The 21,553-nt window shown below is 42.7% G+C and overlaps 1 protein-coding gene across 1 annotated transcript in view; it reads left to right on the top strand.

Annotated features, from left to right (window-relative positions):
* The window catches only part of COL9A1 (collagen type IX alpha 1 chain), a 410,236-nt gene extending 391,966 nt beyond the window's left edge, over positions 1–18,270 (top strand). Inside the window, exon 38 of the mRNA XM_078648015.1 lies at positions 17,038–18,270. Coding sequence (XP_078504141.1) covers positions 17,038–17,234 — 197 coding nt within the window. The 3' untranslated portion in view covers positions 17,235–18,270. The remainder of the gene's footprint in view (positions 1–17,037) is intronic.
* Positions 18,271–21,553: the final 3,283 nt, after the last annotated feature.

Raw genomic sequence — 21,553 nt, 5'->3', positions numbered from 1 at the left:
CTTGGAGCTCTTGAGTTCGTCGGTAAACCATGATGCTTTTTTGGTGCCGGGTCTGGCTGGGGGGGTCTTCAGTGGGGCGAGGTCATCCGCGCTGTTGCTGATCCACTTCGTGAGGTTGTTGGCGGCTTGGTTGGGGTTCGTTGAGCTGGCGGGAGGGTTCTGGCTCAGGGATGTGGCGAGCTGGTCGGCTGTCATCTTGTTCCAACATCTGCGGGGGACCTGTTGTGGGCGGTGATGGATCGTGGTCCTTCTGAAGCTGAAGTGGACGCAGCTGTGGTCCGTCCAGTGGAGTCCGGTGGCGTGGCTGAAGGTGATGTCCTTGCTGGAGGAGGAGATGGGGTCGAGCGTGTGGCCGGCGTAGTGGGTGGGGGGGTCACCAGTTGCTTGAGCCCTCATCTTCACATAGACCCTTTCTCATGTGTATTTAATTTCTTCTATAATGCTACTCATCCCATATATGTGGGGCAGAGTTTTGGAGTGCGTTACAACACACACATATTATAAAGAGACAATCACTCATAAAAATGTGAAAGTCCATGTATAGGAAATGTTGCTTAAGATAATGGGGCTTACAATGTGTAATCATACTTTCATCCATCTTTCAGTCTTTCACCATTCATTCTGTCCTTCCATCTGTGTGCCCAACAATGTCCATATTCATCCATTTACAAACCTATCCATCACGCTTCCTTCCATCCATAATTTCACTTATCTATCCCTCAATCCACCCTTTTACTCATCCATCATCCATCCATCCACCATTTCACCCTATCCATCCATACACACATCAATCCACTCTTCCACCCATCCATCCATTAACTCATCCATCCAGCCATTCACCCAGTTAGTCATCCATTTACCCATCCCCTTCCTCTTTCAATTCCCCTTTCACGTGGCCATCCATCCTTCCATCCATCCACCCACCCATCCATCTACTGATCCATTCATGACTCCATCCATTGAACCTATCATTCATCTATCCTTTCACTCATCCATCCACCCTTTCACTCCTTCACTCATCGATCCATCCTTTTGTCCATCTACCCGCCCTTTCACTCACTCATCCAGCCTTACATCCACCCTTTCACTCATCCGTCCATCCATTCACCCTTTCACTTATCAATTCATCAATCCACCCTTTCACTTATCAATTCATCAATCCATCAATCATTTCACTCTCCATCCACCCATTCACTCGCCCGTCATCCACCCTTTCACTCATCCATCCATCATTTACTCATCTATCCAGCCATCCATCCACCCATCCCTTCACTTACTTACTCACTCACCTTTTCACATTAATTATGAGACCTATCAAGAACTCCACCCTCGCTGTAGTTCCTAAAGCAAGGGGATGGGGTGGAGCAGGGTTCACTATTCCCCTGCACATAGGCAATCTGAAAAAGTGGAAGGCATGAGTCATGCATGATGCACAGTGCCTTGACGTGGGGCGACTGTGACATGGTGTTGTTTCCAGAGCTTTAAGTGGGATCAAAAAACTAGGGGGGGGTCTCACAAAAAGGGTGTTTGATGTGATAAAATGTGTGGCTTAAAACACGTAAGCTAAAAATCTGTGCTTAATATAATGTGCCACCCGACTAGTATTTTTGTTGCTTCTGTCATTTCATCCAGATATATAATACAACAAGTAACGTTACACTTGGAACAAGTAACGTTACACCTACAACAAGCCAGAACTATTGGCTTTGTCTATGGTTGTTAGTTGCAGAAAATAAAAAAGAAGCAACCATGGCTGGTATACTATAACTATAATCCTTTCCTTTCAACTTCTTTCACCGCCTTCCTTTGGCTAACTGGATTCTCACCTAGCAGCAGCATGGGCGTTTTTGCACTTCCATGTGACAGAATGCCCTGCCCTGGACTGAGGCTGTAGGAGGCCACCACATGCTGTGCCAGCCCAGACTGACCAATTGTCATTCTGTATGTGGCAATCAGCCCCACACAGAATGATAATGGGCGGGGTGGGGCTGCTCTTGTGCACAGATTAGTGCGAGGTGGCCCCAGGGAGCTGAGGCCTTTTGCAGGGGAACAGCTCTGTTCCCTGCAATGCCTAAAATTAAGGCAGAGGGTTGGATGATCACCTGCCTGAGGATGAGCCCCGGCATCAGGCCTCCCTCGGGATGCATTTGTGCACATGGGCGTGCGCAGGGGGGGCAAGGAGAGGCACTCCAGGGGGGGGGGGCAAGCGCCCCTCCTTTCCCCCCCTTGCGGACGCCCATGGCTAAGGGCCTCATTTATGAGGCCTCTTGTGCCACTGGAACATCACATATTTACGATGTAGCACTAAGCCACTTTTTTGGCTTAATGCCGCCTCGCAAATATTGTTCCCTTTAACACAGTTTTTTGTGTTAAAGGGGCATGCAATAGATACAGCGCATTCCTGCCCTTTTCTTTTGCCGTAAGGCAGCACAGCAGGAAAGCCTGCAGTGCTGCTCTACGTCAAAATTACATAAATGAAGCACTAGTAATATTTATAAAGATATGGAGCTTTTCTGCTCTCTCCTTTCATCGGTACACTGTGTACTGCCTACTGCCACGAGAAGGATTGTTTTCCTGCACAAAAACAAACCTTAGAGGCGTATTCCAGTAGCATGCATAGAACAAGCATTTGCAATGCAATAGGTCTCGCATTAACGCGAGTTTGAGCTATTGACATTGCAAATAACAATGCCTTTTATTTTTGTTTTTAAAACATAAATAAAAGGCATTGTGATTTACAATGCCAATAGCTTAAACTCACATAAATGCGAGACCTATTGCATTGCAAATACTTTTTTTTCCAAAAATCCCTCTTTCAAAATGTTGCATCTACCCTTGGTGCGTTTTTAAAAACTCCTGAAACCAGATCAGATCTGTTCACGGAGGACCAACCCCGATCATTAAAGTGCTTCTACCCTGCTTGTAGCGCTGAACAATGGTGAGAGACGAGTCCATAAGGAGGGTGTGCAGCACAGCAGTTTTGTTTGTCAGCCACTGAATTCTTTATTTCACATACACAATCAAGACAGGGACACGCTAACAGGGAGGATGTGCAGCCAAGTTTGAAAACACGACTTTTCACCCAACAGCTGGCTCATCCCTTTAGTTACCAGAGCAGTTCTAGCACCAGAAGGCCCCGTTGTGGATAACAGGGCGCTCTGCAAAAACCACAAATAAATGAAATAAAAAATCCTCTCTACTAGGTGGGCAATGCCGACCTCACTGAATGGTAGCGGAGTACTGGTGAGAGTTGTAGCAATCCACTAATAGTGGACTTCCTGTGCAACAACGACACACTGAATGTCACTGGACATGCATACAACCTGGTGTGCAAAGTAGGTGCGGCGCAGTTGGGATTGCAGCTACCGGAGAGAAATGCCCAGTGCGGTTCAGAGCCTTCATGGCAATCTACGCATTTCTATCGCCAATATATCTGTTGAGGGGCACAACTCACCTAAAGCTACTCATTCTGGATGCAGGCCACCCACAGCAAAATGTATGGAGTTTTAGAATTTAGTTTACATCCCTTTACACAACTCTAGACAGAAGGAGCACTCCCATATTTGGACTGACATTCATGAAATGGCATGAGCAGACCCTTCACATAATTACTCACTCCACGCCGCCTGCATTTTTTCAGTGACAAATCTGATGTTCTTGCCCCTTCACAGGCATGCCGAGCATGTATTGTTCGCGTCTCTTAACACCACTCTGTCTAACAAAATGCCTCATGACTCAAAGGAGACAACGGCCAAATGTATATGATAGTGCTGAAGCTTACACGGACCTCTTTCCGAAGTTATTCATACAACCAGTGCCAATGAACGTGCGCACATCGAACATGCTAAGAATCTTTCCGAAACCAAAGGGAGGTAACTTTTATGCAGTGCTCGGGGTTTTCGATAATCAGGGTCGAATTCTCAAAATTTTAGAACCCGCCTCTGACTCAAAAAAGCACTTTTCTTCTTTTGCAAGTCTCTGTGGCTCCAGGCGATGCGAGCAGTCTATTTTGTAAACATATGAGAAATGACGCATCGCTGCGTGAAAGCAGCGATGCGCCACTTCTCAGTGCACACTCCTTGCGACATTCCTGATGCGTCATATTTAATGTATGACGCATCATGTCGCAAGGAGTTACAGATACGTCAGTATTTCTGACGTATCTGTAAGCGCAAAAGTGACGCATTGCTGGAGTGTGTCACAAAAGTGACGCAACTCCAGCAATGCGCCCTTTCACATGGGGCAAGCCCCATGTGAAAGGACCTTCGCCAGTCTTACGCCTGCTGTGAGGCAAGCGCAAGATTTTGACGCAACGGTGTCCTAAAAGTGACGCAGTGAAATCTCATAGATATCACTGCGTCACTTCTAAGACCCTTCCTTGCGTCAATACGCCCCCCTTGCATACATTATACCTGGCGCAGGTATAATGTGGCGCAGGGGTTTACAAAGTGACGCATCTACCTAGATGCGTCACTTTGTAAATATGGTGCAACAAGGTGCATTTTTTACGCCACTGGTGCGTCACAAAAAGTGACGCACCGGCGGCGTAAAAGTGACGCACAGCCTCATAAATGAGGCCTTCGATCTCTGAGGAAAGTCATTGATAACTTGCCATGGGTGAATGGCTAATATTTCTGCTGATGGTGTGAACGAATAGCTGACACTGAAGTGGTAGACAAATGAAGGAATAAGAGCTTGCTAAGGTAATAGAAGGTTAAATAAGGGATTCGATGAACACACGGTTAAATCAGGATTATGAAGATTTAATGAGGGAATGTAAGAGATGTACAGCTAAACGGGGGTAGGGAGGTGCAGGGGGAGGAGGAAAAACAGGTCGGTCGAAGGAGGGCAGGGGAGAGATCGATAAGGAAAGAGGCATGTAAACAAAGGCAGACATGAACGACTGGGTGAATTCATCACTGATCAAAATAACAAATAAATAAACTGGATTGGTTAATGTGAGAACAAACAGCTTCATTAACAAGTGGGCGGCTATAATACTAAGGGCACAAATGATTAAATGGTTCAGTGAGTGAACAGACAGGGGACCAAGGGAACAAATGAGCTGAAAACATGGCAGAGTCGTGAATAAACAAAAGAAAAAGCGTTGCAACCAGTGACGGGTCATGTTAATGAGCAGGTAACCTAATTTGTGTATGAACGAATGGATGTATAAATAACCGCATAGGTGGATACACAAGTGGGTTAATGGAGGAGTAAATAAGTGATGGAGCAAACTGGAGTACACCTTGACGGGTGAACACAACAGGTGAATAAACCGGTGCTTGGGTTGATGGGAGTACTGAGTGACTGGGTGGATAAAGGGTGGCTAAATAGTAAATTAAAGACATTGGGGAGTTGAGGGAATGGAAGAGCTTGTGAGGTTCCCTTGCTGTCTAGCTGCCTTATACCTCCTCACAATAGTAGAGCTTGCAGAGGGCCACCCTGGGTGCCAAGAAGTCCTGGTGCCGCAGATTCTTGGCGCTGCTCTCCTTGAACCACATGCCGGGCACTGGAGAGGTGCCACCAGGATGTAATGCGAAGCTGAGCGCCCAGAGAGTATCTGACACTCGGAGGCCCTGGTGAAGCGGCTTTCCTCCCACCGACTCCATAGTAGCAGACCCCCCGGTGGCGGCAGCCCTACAGCTGGGGATAGCGAAGAGGGGAACCAGTAACCATAGACATGAGAGGCTAGAGCGGCTCAACCATAGCATCTGAAGATCCTCGAGCAGCTAGAGCCCAGGATGTGGCTAGAGCATCTCACCCAAATGAGTCTGAGGATCCCAGAGTGAATAGAGCCCAGGAGGGGCTAGAGCATCTCAAGCAATGGAGTCTCAGGTTGTCAAGCCTGATAGAGACGAGATTGAGGCTAGAGCGGTTTACACCAGCGAGACACGAAATATGATGAAGCGGCTAACCTCAGAAATAATCTCAGAGAACAGACTGTACCCTGAGACGAAAGGGAGGACCCCTCTTCCCTCGGGATGGTAAGAACAAATGCAGTGTTACGAGCACTAGGAAAACAAGAATCAAATAAGCGGGGTCTACACGCTGTGTAAAGGATACACACTGGCACACAAAAACGCACCTTTTCACGGGGATCATGAAAGCAAGTCTCAGTGTCGGCTCGAGTCGGCTTAACATCCTGTGTCCTTGTCTAACATAACTGGTGCTCATGTGAAGCATGCCGAAAGCTTTGGGTCAAGTTTGTGCTACATAAATCTGGAGAAAAAAAGTCATAAAAATTTAACGTGACCTTGTGTAATGAAACTAGTGCTCATCTAAAGCGCTCCAATACCTTGCAGTCTAGTTCCTGCTATATAAAACTGCAAAAAGAAATGTAAAAACTTAAAACCACGGACAAAGTAACCATGCAAAAAACACAATGGCACTGGTCGAAATGCAACACTATAACACAATGTTAAACACCCATTACACGAATAGTAAAAGAAAAGTGCTTACCCTATAATTAAAAGACTCTGTGTACTGCCGCAAGTATAAGATCCAGTCCGGGAGGGCGGGGCCAAAAGGAGACAGGGCGGTAACAAGGAGGGACTAAAAAGCCTTACTGACAATGGAAAGCCAGGGTTTAGCATGCACGATGACGCAATCCAATCGAAAGAAGGGGCGGGACTAGACTCCACTTCTGAAATTGGCTTGTTTAGAAGAAGCCTCGCAGAGCGACAGCGCATGCGCGCTGCAACGCTAGGCGAGACCTTAAAAGGAAGCATTGAGGAGAAACAAAGATATTACTCCTCATTATGCCTGCTTCAGAGAGCTGTAACTTTTTGGGGCCATCCCAAGTTTACTCATTGTACATCTGTGATTGCATCAAATTCCATCTGTGGGTACATGGGAACTCCCAAGCTCCACCTATGGAACTGCTGTCCGATGCAAAGTAACGCAGTGTATGAATATGCGCTGGGTGACTTTGTAGTTACTAAACCACACTAAGTGGCTATGCGTGGCTTAGTAAATCCTGTTAAAACCTCATGTCGCCTTGTGACGACTTGCCTCATGCAAGGACAATGCATGTTCTTAGTAAATCTATCTCGCAATAGTTACTAAACCGGTTCATCTTCACTTATATATGTCTGCCTCATCAACACAGTCAAAATCCCTGAGCTGAAAATCTGCTGCCTTGAAGCACTTGGGTATTATTTCTTCTGTACTGCTTATAGAAACGATGCTGACTGGAGATAGGCTTGCTTCATGCATGCACTAACACTTCCCTCTTGTGCATACATGCTGTAAAAACAGCCAATAAACAACAGATGTTATTAAATCCGGGTGTTTATTTGCTGTGAATACTTATGCTGTTCATATCTACTTCAGTAAGTTAATTCCAAAGAGGCTGTCTTTAGTGCAGAAACCTGTTTCTTAATAGCAAGTGCAAATATTCAGTGCATCTAGTTTACACACATCAATGATTAGAACAACACTATGAAAAACTTTTGCGTTTACAACTTTACCCAGCACTTTGTTGCATCTGTAGCTCACATGAGTTTCTTACATAAGCAGGAAGTAGTATCTAATTTGTCAATGAATCAGTTGTGATCATCCACGGGAACTCACTCGCTGCTTGTCCTATTATTCTCACCATGTCTACCATGTTCAGGCATCGGTTACTCTCATCTGTCACATATCTCAGTAAGTTATTGGGAGTTACAGTTATTGGGAGTTACGCATGGGTCCTTCATTAGAGCCTGTGACCACCAGCCACAGTCATCAGCGACAGTGCTAGAGGCCGTCAATGCATGCTAATGGGCTTCAGAGCCCATTCATCAGGGCCAGACTGGAAACCAAAAGAAGCCCTGGCAAAAATGTTCAAAACAACCTTGCTCCATTCCTCCTCGTGCTCTTATCTCCCTCTCATTCCTCTTTCCAGATTTACTCAAGTTCCCCAAACGTCCGAAAACCTTTCTCTTCCAGTAACTTGCACAGTCTGATGGCTGTCTCCGCCCACCCGTCCTAAGCGCTACGAGGCCTCAGGGTAGAAGTGCGCTTTATAAAACCCCATTTCTTTTCATTTCTTGTTCCTGAAGACCCCCTCCCATCTCAACCTCGGCTGTAGTTAATTGGGGAAGCTGGAGAAAAACATATGTCCTAGTGGTGTCCTATTGTCCTAAAAACTGCGGGGCATATTTACGAGCCCCTTGCACCACCGGAGCATTACTTTTTATGACTCTCGGTGGTGCAAATCACAAAATCATATCTATTAGGCCACCCATAGCCACTATGCGTGTCTTTGAATGCTCTCATAGATATGGAGTAAGGCAAGTCAACGCAGATCGGTGTATTGCCTTACTCTGCGCTCAGGAGGCATTACCTGGGCATTGGGGTGGGTTTTCCCACGCAACACCTATGAATTTTGACACTTTCACAGATTTGCAAGAGCATCTAAACCTAGGAAATTTGCAAAACTTTATGCCAGAGGCGAGGTGTAATGAGGAGAAATAACTTTATTTGCAGCACACAGAGAAAGAGGAAAATGCCTCTTAGGATAGTTTCTGCACAGAGAGGTGCCCCTTCCTGCACAAAAACAGTTCTGTTGACAACACAAGCACCCTTGCACCAGGGAGCAAGGATGCCTGCATTGGCAATACGCTGCCGAACTGGCACCAGATCAGGGGGGAAAATACAGGAATGCATTGTATTGCATAAATGCGTTGCATTCCTGCTCTTTCACTTTCACATAGGGCAGCCTAGCAAGGTGACTTGCTGCGCTGACCTATGCCAAATCCCCATAAATGAGGGATACCAACGGCTCTAGTCCACCAGGGAAATGCCTGGTGGAAAAAACAGGCAGTTGAGGCCTACGAGTTAGTATGGCTTCCTCTCTGCTGAGATGGGGCTGTCTGTGTCTCTCACTATAGTAGAGCAGCACTTGCGTAGTTGTTTTTTCTGATGAGGAGTCGCAACTGTGTGCTCCCTTGTTGCCACAGAGCAGTGGTCCCTGCTGGGAAAACAATCTGCACTTACCTAACCCAAGTAGCTGGGGAAATGATCTGCACTTCCGTAACCCAAGTAGCTGATCAATTTACTGTGTTGGGGTAAAAGCAAGGTAGGCAGAACAAGACGTGGGTGTGTGCAAGCTTTAGCTCAACATCGTCCCATCATGCACTGAGCAGTAATGAAAGAGGTAAGTCAAGATATATCTTACATTTTGAACGAGCTTCCAGCCTAAGGCACATTTGAGGCCTGGCATGTATGCTTTTTACAAACTAAGCACTTTTATTTTTGCTGAGCATTGAGAAAGAAAATCGAAATCTTTTCCTTTTTAAGGCAGTCATTTGTTTGGAGCAGATTTGTGACTTTGCACTTAATTCAAAGGAATCCCACGTGTACTTCAGGAAACGCTTTATCATCATTGAGTTTCTATACCACTCCAAAGCACAAAATGTACCACTGCAGAGTTTTCACCAGGCAGAATTTTACTTCTGCCCTTGAAAGGAACATATTTTGATACTATTCCTTGTTGGGTGCAAGATGTATATGATGTATATGAATTCCCCCACACGCTTACCAGCTTGTGATTGTTTAACGTATGCAGGATGACCCAAAAATTCATCTCTACATTCCCATGCTTAATGGTAACTATGCAAATGCAGCAAATCTGCAATATTCCTGGATTTGTTGTGTAAATAAGTGCATCTTATGAAACATAAAATCCCACAAAGCCTGATTCTGTGCTTCAGAGCAACAGAACGATTTTGAAATCGTGCATATCCGTGCTGCTGTTAGGCTTGGAAGGTTTCCCAAAGGTGCAGGATAGAGGCATTAAGTGATGCATAAATTATGCAAAAAGGAAGCTGAGAACTCTGGGTAGTTCTCAGGTTTAGGTGGAAAGCAGCTCCAGTACAGAGCACTCTCAACACCAGCGACACTCTAAATTTGCTCACCACAAATGTCTGCTTTTCTATCAAATTCTTTAAGCGTAGGATTAGCACAGTGCCATCCATGCAGAGATGGAAAGTGACAAAGTCTTTAGCCATTTCTACAACAAAGTCTTTATTCATAGGATCAGCACAGTGCTATCCATGCTTTTTATGCATATATATATTCATACACATATAGAATTTAGATGTTTTATACCTCTTTTTATGTGTTTCTCTATAGTGAGTTTTCGTCTCCTGCCTGTCTTAGGGAGGAGTGTGTTTTTGCTGTTCCTTGTACCCAGGAGAGGCCTCTGTATTGCCTGCTAAATGCAAAAAGAACAATTGATGGATAGATTGCGGAACAATGTCATGAATTCACCCCAGTACAGAGATCTGGGTCCCTTGCTCACTGTGCCACTGGATTCAAGGTAGCCTGGCTGAAGAAGGGTGACATACCCTGAAACCGGTCCCAGGATGCTTTTTTCCGGTCCAGGGAGGACCTGGCCTGGCAATTCAGTCTGGACTGTTCCCATGGGGCACAGGGTGAAGACTGATTTGTATATGGCTGGGTCCAAACTGGGCTGGCGTAGTGGGCAAAAGAACGATGGATTTAACCCAGATCTTTTGACTGGGGGAGAATGTTTGCATTGTCAGCATTCCGTCCATCATTTGTTTGCTGTAACACTCTGTAGTGCTTGCTAGCAGCCTTGGTTCGATAGTTCAAGCTATTGTCCTGGCTTTTCACTCTGTTCTCTTGGCCTGGTTGACTTAAGGGGATGATGTAGTATTACGTTTCTATGGCCTACTTTTCTGACTCATCTTCATTCTTCTGCCATGGTGTCTTTTTACCATGTTTTTGCACATGTTGCGGATTCAGTTCCATACAGGGTTCTCCTTGATGTTTCTGGTGAGATGTCTCCTTCCTCACCTCCCTTCTTGGCAGCTGGTCTCTCTTTACCTTCCTATAGCAGATTTGTGACCATCGTCAAGGATCTCTCATTGCATTGGTTCACAGACCCTCCTCCGTTGATGGTATCCCATTCAGAGGTAAGGAATCTGAGGTTAGACTTCTCCATCAGGTAATGCCTTATCTCATAGAGACAAGATCTAGCCGCAGATTCCTTACCGACCCAACCCATCCTCCCCACTCTGTGAACTTATTCTTCCCTTTTCTTTCCAAATGCTTTCTATGTTCTCTATTGCCCTTTATGGGCTAGGAAAAAAACAATATAACTAATAACAAATACTCCTCAACTTAAACTTAAAGTAAATATAACCGTTTTTCATAAAGAAGATTCTTTTTGGGCACACTGTTCCATAGTTATTTCTATACATGGCTCTGCGTTTAGCGCGGAAAGTAACTGTAGAAGAAACTGTTGTCAGCACGTTGGGGATGGGTTTATATGGACTATGTCAGTGTCACGTCTGATGGACGACATTGGTACAGAGTCGCTCAAAACCCTTTACTGGAGCGCAGAGGTTCTGCTATAGAAAAGTTTATAGATCCTGTCTGGTACTTGTGGATAATTTAATGGTAGAAATCTGCGGCTAGAACTTGTCTCTACCAGATAAGGCATTACCAAAGGTAAGTAACTTATTCCTCAACTCAGGAACATTTCACCACTATTGCACCCACATGTGGACATCAGTTCAAGTAATCCATCCCCAAGACACAACCAAGAGTAGACCCTACCACACAACAATTTACAAACAGAAAAATGTAACATGCACACACTACACATGTATTCCCAAAAGATGCATATATTTGCTTTTATTGGCAATGTATGAAAAATTCAGAGCCACAATAGTTGAACCCTACTTCACAACAAATATATCAAGATTTAAGCAACATAAAACTAGTGTGAAAACATGAACAATGAAACAGCTTTCAGGCATCCCTTTTTCCTTCTGTCTGTTATTGGAACCCAGCTTAATTAAAGAACACAGACATCTCAAAGATGATATTGAAGTTACGGAAAATCTCATCCCAAAAAGGCATTAGCATTGTAAGCTGTAATGAGTGAGGTTATTAATTTGGGAGATGAATAACTCTACCAACTCAACAAATCCACTCTGGTGAGATCAAAACACAGTTCAGAGTAAAGCTCTGCTCAACCCTTGGTAGATATGGCACAAGCAACAGGAAATCTCCAGAGAAGTATGTCTTAAGTTCAAGCAGTACCAACAGTTTAAAGGAAAAAACATAACACAAGAACGGTTTAGATTTAGAACAATGGAGAGAGGCTCACTGAGCAAAAACACACCAGTCTATTAAAATATGTTAAGGGAAACAAATTTTAACATGTCTGTGCTTGCCTACCCTTTCTCCAGGCTCGCGCCGGGACACTCCTTGGAGTATCTGAGCGTGCTATAAGTGCAAGTAACTAACAAAACAGATAGGAATGTTTAATGTTTTAGGCAAAAAGCAGCTAGAAAAGGTAAATGGGCAGCATAGTCTCTATTCATAGTTGACTGGCACCTCAGCAGGATTTTAGGCCAACCACGATGGCGTAGGGATAGGAAACACCAAGTGGATAATTTTGGTGAATGTTTTTAACTCTGGACTTAGTTTCGCAATGGAAATTGAAATTCGCCATTGGGGCAATGTTCAGTGGCCATTAAGGGTCCCTTAAAGTTGAATACATCATGAGTGAGCTCTCACTAAAGTAATTGGTTTTGTTGCCAATATTTCCAAGTAGCTCAAACCAGGATTTTGGAGCCACTGAGATCTCTTCACAGCTTGTATAGATTTGCCCAATACACTGGTCTAGGGTTTTTGCTTGGGACTTATTCACTGTTTAACATTTTCCAGTAGACCATAGTTAGAAGCTGTAGTGCTCAGCAGCATGAAACTGTCCTGCCTTTGGTGCAATCCTTGTCCTAGTCCTCCTGAGGTAGAAAAACTGACTAAGTTCAAACATTTTCAAGTTGCTGAGAAAGTTTCTCCTGGTTAGTTCTGGAGCTGCTTTAAGGCACCAAGGGCCAGATGTACTAACCTTTCATGCAACACAGTGGAGCAAGGCATCTATCTTCTAAGATATGGCACCCTTCTGCTCTCCCACAGAACTGGCGCAGTTCAGGTAGCCTAGTGCCAACCCAGGTACCCTTCCACCATGGTGTAAGGCACCTGCATTACAAGGAGAATTGTTTTTGTGCAGGAAGAGGTGCCTTTCTGCACAAAAACAACCCCTCGATTCATTTTCCTCTTTCCGTGTGTGTTGCAAAATGGAAAAGGTACTGGAAATAACTTGGCAAAGTCCTCCCTGGCATGTCCAAATCAAACGAGGTAGTGCTGAAGCCCCTTTTGTTCTGCCTGCAGTTCCTTTCTACTTCCAGATAGCTAATTGCTTCTTAGTGGTTTACGGTTAACACCCATCTGCTCTTCCTGGACTTAAAACCAGGCTATTGTCCTCTAAACCAGAGATGTGAACTTTCCTGGCTCTGCAGGTTTTATGAGAGCCAGTTCTGGCTCCAAGAGCATATACTATATTTTCTCAAAGTTACACTTCCACATAAATTATCATTAATCTGATTTCCCTGTTAAATCGATTTTAGAAATTATGTAAGAAATAACTTTGAAACATTTTTCTAGCATTTTCTTAGCAGAGATAATAAATAAATATGTTAATCCTATGTGGGTCTGTCCAGGGAAAAGTCTAGCAAAGCCTACATAGTGTAAGAGCTCTGGGTTTTATTTCACTGTGGCAGCACACTAACCCCAATATGTAGTGTGACTCATTTTTATACATATTTAAACAGCTGCCCCTGTAGGCTTACAAGGCACACCTTAGGAATCACTTATGAATATGTAAAAATAGGATTCTCCTACAATACAAAGGCAGTTTTCTTTGCATTACAACAGAAGAAGAGCCAGAGTACAGTGGTGTGTCAGGCAAACATATAACTTTGTCCTAGATGTGTGTGGTGTAAATATGTACTGCAGACCATGTATTCTATTGAAACCCAATCCAATGAGAAAACAGAGAAAAACTGTACTAGGAAAATTTCATAACTTGACACAGAAATGAGAATGAAATATGTTACACATGTCCAACATACCATGGAATAGCAATGCTAAGCTGCAACAAAGAGACAGATTTCATAAGAAAAAGCCTCCTCATCTTAGTGAGTCTTGGGCGAAGAACCACATGGAAGTTCCGCTTGTGGCATGCAACCTCTCCACCACCTCTCCATATTTTCCCCTGAAGATGTGTGACTCAGGAACATCCACCCTGATCTGTGATTGAAGAGCATGTGCACCAGAAGCAACCAACAACATGCATACAGTCGGTGGTAGACCATTATACAGGGAGATCTCAGTTCTGTGCAACCCAACACTAGGGATGTGCAATGGTGGGCCACCCATAGACATTACTACTGATACACCATGGACATAAATCTCCAGCTGCAGTATGATAATAACAAGAGTCTCATGTGCACTCTCACATCATCTGCAGTGTGGTGCTCACACTAGGTTATAATGACTGTGTGCCAACAGGCTCAATCCTACTCGTGTCACATGTTTAAGCAGCAAGATGAAAAATCCTTTTTTAAGATTTCAAGGTTGGAAGCACACTTTCCTAGTTTTATTCAAAAATCCTGTTGCTCAACTCTTATTATAATTTAGATGTGTCCTCACTGTCAAATGTCCTTATCTAGTTTAGAATTTTCAGCCTCATATCAACCGATGGAGACTCTTTTGAATTTGAAGATTAATCTGTTCTCTAAACTTTAGCTCTGCTTTTTCTTCATAACTTAGTACTGACTCTGTTCAACACAGCTTATTTTTTATCAAACCTATATCTCTTCTGGTGAACAAACATCTGCAAATAGGATTGCTAGATGGTATTTGGACTGACAAGGCACTTTGTAGCTCAGCAGCTGATACTCCAAATAAATCCATATGACTTCATCACCAGTTTGTGTGCCTCATTCACTCCTTGTACACACGACCAAGGCTATTTGCTGCAGACTCCTGTATTAAGAAATTGGTTCCATATAAAAGATTCTTCATCAATGGTAAGGATAATTTCTGATTCAGCCTATGTCATTAGTGTTCCATTAAATCTACACATAAGATTCACACACAACACTGACATCATTTAAACTCGCCTATTGCAGAAATTATAATCAGTACAGCAGCTTTCGTTTTAGTTGTTTGGGTTTTACATCTTGCAGGAGATATGCTACAATTAACAGTCTTAAACACAACAAAGCCACCCGAGATTGTATTTTGCTTACTATATATCCCTCAGGAATATAGCCGAAATATTCTACAATTGGACATACACAAAAATGTGGGGGGATGGCCCTTCACATTTTTGTGTATGTCCACGAGTAGAATTTGTTGTGTTTAAGCCAATGTTGTGGGGGCCAGCTCACCCTTGAAGCCCCATAGCCTCTAGATCCCTGCCTGCCTTGGATATCCTCCAGGGGTATGTGTTTGGTTACAATTAACAGTGCCAAACCTAAAATAATTCATGTTAGTAGCATGCAAAATGGCATATTCCAAGTGTTTTTAATGTGTTGAAGAGATCAGAAGTAGGAAAATCTTTCTTTGCAGGTACATAATGGTTGTTCTTTAGACAAAATGTGATTACCGTTAGTGGTGGCCTGTGCTCTATTCTTTGGTTGTCCCCTGATGAAGGGGATAGCAGGAGTATCTATGGGATGCAAAGTGCCGGGATGAATGTTTCTCTACATCAAAAAAAACCTGTAGATAGGGTTTTCATATTTTCTTACTCAGTTTGGCATGAACAGTCTCTGTTAATAACTTATCTAAGCATCGTTATATTGCACCCATCTCAAATGCATCACATTGTTGATTCCTGATGAGAGTTAAATATGTTTTGATTATTTAAGACCTTTGAGAGCTATCTGAATTTCTGTGAAAGGACTTCACGTGAAATGAAAATCCATTCATAGGCAGACATTGTAATGAGTTTTTGGCTGGAGTTATTAAAGAAAATATTGTTGATGTTGCTGAAAGAATGTATGGAAACCTGCCACTTGTGTATTGAACCTGTGCTGAACTATTTTAATTATCAACTATAGAGGGTTCTGGCCCATAATCAGTAAGGCTAGGCCATTCTTTGTAAGCTAGCAACAACACGCATTCCAATACTGATTCTTGATAAACCAATTACGTCATCAAATTACACGTGACACTCATAGTGACTGAAAAAAACAATTTTTAATTCCTTGATTTATAAAGGATTTTGAAATTCAATTTTGTCAAAAAACTCAGCTCACAAAATAGTCTATTAATCAATTTACATAAACCACACTAGTTCCATCACATATATACCATATAATATTTGTCACATATATTACATTACACTAATCATAGCGTAGACAATAAATTCTTACAATAATGATAAATGAGCAAGCTCAGGTTCAAAACTATACAAAACATGAAAGATAACAAAAATGAGAAACAAGGAAAAAAAGAAAAAGCCGAAAAGGGTTGAAAGTTATTTTAGAAATGCAGTGTTTCTTTTTTTGAAAACTGAAAAAAAACACAACCCCAATGTGGGCACTGACCAACCAGTGTGTTATTCAGGTAACCAAGACAATTATTTCCATAATGCTTCAAAATATTAGTCACACGTATACAAAAAGAGGTTAGCCTGATAGTGAATACGTGTACACTTGTTTGGTTAGTATTTAGGTCAACGCGTTTCGAACCCCTCAACAACTTTGGGCGGGGTATTCCTCAGGACCTGGAACACAAAAGAGCTGAATAAAGAAATAAACGAGAGAAAGTGCTTGTGTCATCACTTGCAACTCCAATTTTACAAGGCACATCTGCCCTATGAATTCTAGCTATGGTTTACCTCATTTGAGATTATCCAATCTCTTGCCAAAACGTTTGAGTGGCTTTTGCTTAAACACTGTGGAAAAGAAAGAAAAAAAAGAACAGAAAGAAGACAAGAAAAAACTGTGTTAGTCTTTTTTCTGGCACTTGTTGGAGGGAACTATTTTGATTACCAGCTATGGGGTGTGTGGATGATTCTGGCAAATGGTTTTATTTACTTCAAACTCAATAGAAGTTGAGAAATTCTGTTGATAAATATTGATAAGAAAATAGGACAGCAGTGCACTTCGAAGAATGTTATTGCCCACTGGCTCCCATTTAATCGCATTCTGTCACTTGCAGGTGAACCAGGCAAACCAAGCTATGGCAGAGAGGGACGTGATGGTGAGCGTGGTCCCCCTGGAGAGGCTGGTCTGCCTGGAGTTCCTGGTGCCCCTGGCCATCCTGGCCAGCCTGGATATTGTGACCCCTCGTCCTGCAGCCTGCAGGCCATCGCCTCACCTCTATCCGAAAAAGACTTCAATCAGAAAGGGCCTTGAACAGCCTAGCAGAAAGATCCTACCTACATAGCCCTGAAACTAAAGACCAAAACATGGAGACAAAACACACAGAACCCGGCTTCTTTCTGGCAAGCAGACTTTGACATGCTGTGTGTGAAATCTCTTTTGCGAGTTGTATCAGAAGACGGAAGTATTTAATTACGGTGCCTTAAAACAACCTATAGAAGACCTCCTATTTCCCAGAATGAACAAGAGAATCATTCTGAAAGGAACAGTGTTTTCCCCACTCGGTCACCTTCCTCTGGGGTTCAGTACACTAAAAGTCAGAGGACCGACGTTGAACAGGGAGGAGTGTTTACCTCAGCTGTAGCTATTGCCTCCAGTGACACTTATGTAATATAATAATTTGTCATATAAAAAACAGCGACTTTATCAACTCACTGACAGTGATTTTCCCTGTTCATGTACCATACTGTATACTAAGGCTTTGTATCAGATCACTTAGATTTCACTTGTACAGAAAAGGCTTCTGGGCCACTGTTAAAATGCACTTCAAAGGTTCACTGAATGATGCAAATCAAGGATAATGTGTGATTTCTAGCACACCAAAAATCGATAGGTTAGACAGAATAACTCTTCATCCACACACACCTTTCAAGTGGAATTATTTTAAAGAATTTGCATCAAATAGCTTTCATTACTTTTTGTGCTTGTCCTGTGAAGGCGTTTTAAAATCCAGAATCAAATAGACATTGTAACTGAGATTATTTATTTTATATTACCTAAATTGATCTCTCTGGTTGTACAAAGGGAAGAAATAAATTGTGTTTCTTAACATTGGGCATGTTTTTGTGTGACTGATGCCATAGAAGTCTAGAGGAATAGTAGAAGTAAGCCTAAGCAATATCAACCGGGTATAACTTTTACTTTTCCCCTGTTCTTCCTTTTCTATAAACAGTCCGCCTTTCCAAATATGTTTCACACTGCTGTATAAAGTACTTGCTACTTTAAACATTTATGAACTCTCTTAGTTTCTTTCTCCCTTCAGAATGAAATAAAGCTTTTTTTTTCAGTAGTTGCTCATTTTGCTTTTAGTTTCAACAACTTTTTAATGTAAAGAATTTTTGTCGTGCATTTTCTGTCAGTGTACAGACTCTTGTCTGTTTTTCTGTTTGTTGGTTGCAACGTGACCAGACTCTTGAGATAGACTAACTAGAAGAAGGAAAGGATTCACGCTGTCAAGACTTCAGTTTAAATGTCTTGCACTGTTATATATTGTGTTTTATACTTAACCACTTTCTCAGATGAAGGCTGAAATAATGATGGCCTGTGAACAACAATCTTATTAGGCTAGTTTGCGTCAGAATGTGACAATAGAGGCACTGGTTCAAAGGCGAATCACAGTATGACAGAAGTGTAAGTATTAAAACACAAGGAAGAGACAAAATGTATCTGGGAGCCACTATACTGTAAATAAGTGCATCTTATGAAACATAAAATCCCACAAAGCCTGATTCTGTGCTTCAGAGCAACAGAACGATTTTGAAATCGTGCATATCCGTGCTGCTGTTAGGCTTGGAAGGTTTCCCAAAGGTGCAGGATAGAGGCATTAAGTGATGCATAAATTATGCAAAAAGGAAGCTGAGAACTCTGGGTAGTTCTCAGGTTTAGGTGGAAAGCAGCTCCAGTACAGAGCACTCTCAACACCAGCGACACTCTAAATTTGCTCACCTCAAATGTCTGCTTTTCTATCAAATTCTTTAAGCGTAGGATTAGCACAGTGCCATCCATGCAGAGATGGAAAGTGACAAAGTCTTTAGCCATTTCTACAACAAAGTCTTTATTCATAGGATCAGCACAGTGCTATCCATGCTTTTTATGCATATATATATTCATACACATATAGAATTTAGATGTTTTATACCTCTTTTTATGTGTTTCTCTATAGTGAGTTATCGTCTCCTGCCTGTCTTAGGGAGGAGTGTGTTTTTGCTGTTCCTTGTACCCAGGAGAGGCCTCTGTATTGCCTGCTAAATGCAAAAAGAACAATTGATGGATAGATTGCGGAACAATGTCATGCATTCACCCCAGTACAGAGATCTGGGTCCCTTGCTCACTGTGCCACTGGATTCAAGGTAGCCTGGCTGAAGAAGGGTGACATACCCTGAAACCGGTCCCAGGATGCTTTTTTCCGGTCCAGGGAGGACCTGGCCTGGCAATTCAGTCTGGACTGTTCCCATGGGGCACAGGGTGAAGACTGATTTGTATATGGCTGGGTCCAAACTGGGCTGGCGTAGTGGGCAAAAGAACGATGGATTTAACCCAGATCTTTTGACTGGGGGAGAATGTTTGCATTGTCAGCATTCCGTCCATCATTTGTTTGCTGTAACACTCTGTAGTGCTTGCTAGCAGCCTTGGTTCGATAGTTCAAGCTATTGTCCTGGCTTTTCACTCTGTTCTCTTGGCCTGGTTGACTTAAGGGGATGATGTAGTATTACGTTTCTATGGCCTACTTTTCTGACTCATCTTCATTCTTCTGCCATGGTGTCTTTTTACCATGTTTTTGCACATGTTGCGGATTCAGTTCCATACAGGGTTCTCCTTGATGTTTCTGGTGAGATGTCTCCTTCCTCACCTCCCTTCTTGGCAGCTGGTCTCTCTTTACCTTCCTATAGCAGATTTGTGACCATCGTCAAGGATCTCTCATTGCATTGGTTCACAGACCCTCCTCCGTTGATGGTATCCCATTCAGAGGTAAGGAATCTGAGGTTAGACTTCTCCATCAGGTAATGCCTTATCTCATAAAAACAAGATCTAGCCGCAGATTCCTTACCGACCCAACCCATCCTCCCCACTCTGTGAACTTATTCTTCCCTTTTCTTTCCAAATGCTTTCTATGTTCTCTATTGCCCTTTATGGGCTAGGAAAAAAACAATATAACTAATAACAAATACTCCTCAACTTAAACTTAAAGTAAATATAACCGTTTTTCATAAAGAAGATTCTTTTTGGGCACACTGTTCCATAGTTATTTCTATACATGGCTCTGCGTTTAGCGCGGAAAGTAACTGTAGAAGAAACTGTTGTCAGCACGTTGGGGATGGGTTTATATGGACTATGTCAGTGTCACGTCTGATGGACGACATTGGTACAGAGTCGCTCAAAACCCTTTACTGGAGCGCAGAGGTTCTGCTATAGAAAAGTTTATAGATCCTGTCTGGTACTTGTGGATAATTTAATGGTAGAAATCTGCGGCTAGAACTTGTCTCTACCAGATAAGGCATTACCAAAGGTAAGTAACTTATTCCTCAACTCAGGAACATTTCACCACTATTGCACCCACATGTGGACATCAGTTCAAGTAATCCATCCCCAAGACACAACCAAGAGTAGACCCTACCACACAACAATTTACAAACAGAAAAATGTAACATGCACACACTACACATGTATTCCCAAAAGATGCATATATTTGCTTTTATTGGCAATGTATGAAAAATTCAGAGCCACAATAGTTGAACCCTACTTCACAACAAATATATCAAGATTTAAGCAACATAAAACTAGTGTGAAAACATGAACAATGAAACAGCTTTCAGGCATCCCTTTTTCCTTCTGTCTGTTATTGGAACCCAGCTTAATTAAAGAACACAGACATCTCAAAGATGATATTGAAGTTACGGAAAATCTCATCCCAAAAAGGCATTAGCATTGTAAGCTGTAATGAGTGAGGTTATTAATTTGGGAGATGAATAACTCTACCAACTCAACAAATCCACTCTGGTGAGATCAAAACACAGTTCAGAGTAAAGCTCTGCTCAACCCTTGGTAGATATGGCACAAGCAACAGGAAATCTCCAGAGAAGTATGTCTTAAGTTCAAGCAGTACCAACAGTTTAAAGGAAAAAACATAACACAAGAACGGTTTAGATTTAGAACAATGGAGAGAGGCTCACTGAGCAAAAACACACCAGTCTATTAAAATATGTTAAGGGAAACAAATTTTAACATGTCTGTGCTTGCCTACCCTTTCTCCAGGCTCGCGCCGGGACACTCCTTGGAGTATCTGAGCGTGCTATAAGTGCAAGTAACTAACAAAACAGATAGGAATGTTTAATGTTTTAGGCAAAAAGCAGCTAGAAAAGGTAAATGGGCAGCATAGTCTCTATTCATAGTTGACTGGCACCTCAGCAGGATTTTAGGCCAACCACGATGGCGTAGGGATAGGAAACACCAAGTGGATAATTTTGGTGAATGTTTTTAACTCTGGACTTAGTTTCGCAATGGAAATTGAAATTCGCCATTGGGGCAATGTTCAGTGGCCATTAAGGGTCCCTTAAAGTTGAATACATCATGAG

The sequence above is a fragment of the Lissotriton helveticus genome, chromosome 6 (genome assembly GCF_964261635.1).
Source record: "Lissotriton helveticus chromosome 6, aLisHel1.1, whole genome shotgun sequence".
Lineage (NCBI taxonomy): Eukaryota > Metazoa > Chordata > Amphibia > Caudata > Salamandridae > Lissotriton > Lissotriton helveticus.
This window is presented reverse-complemented; position numbering and strand designations above follow the sequence as displayed.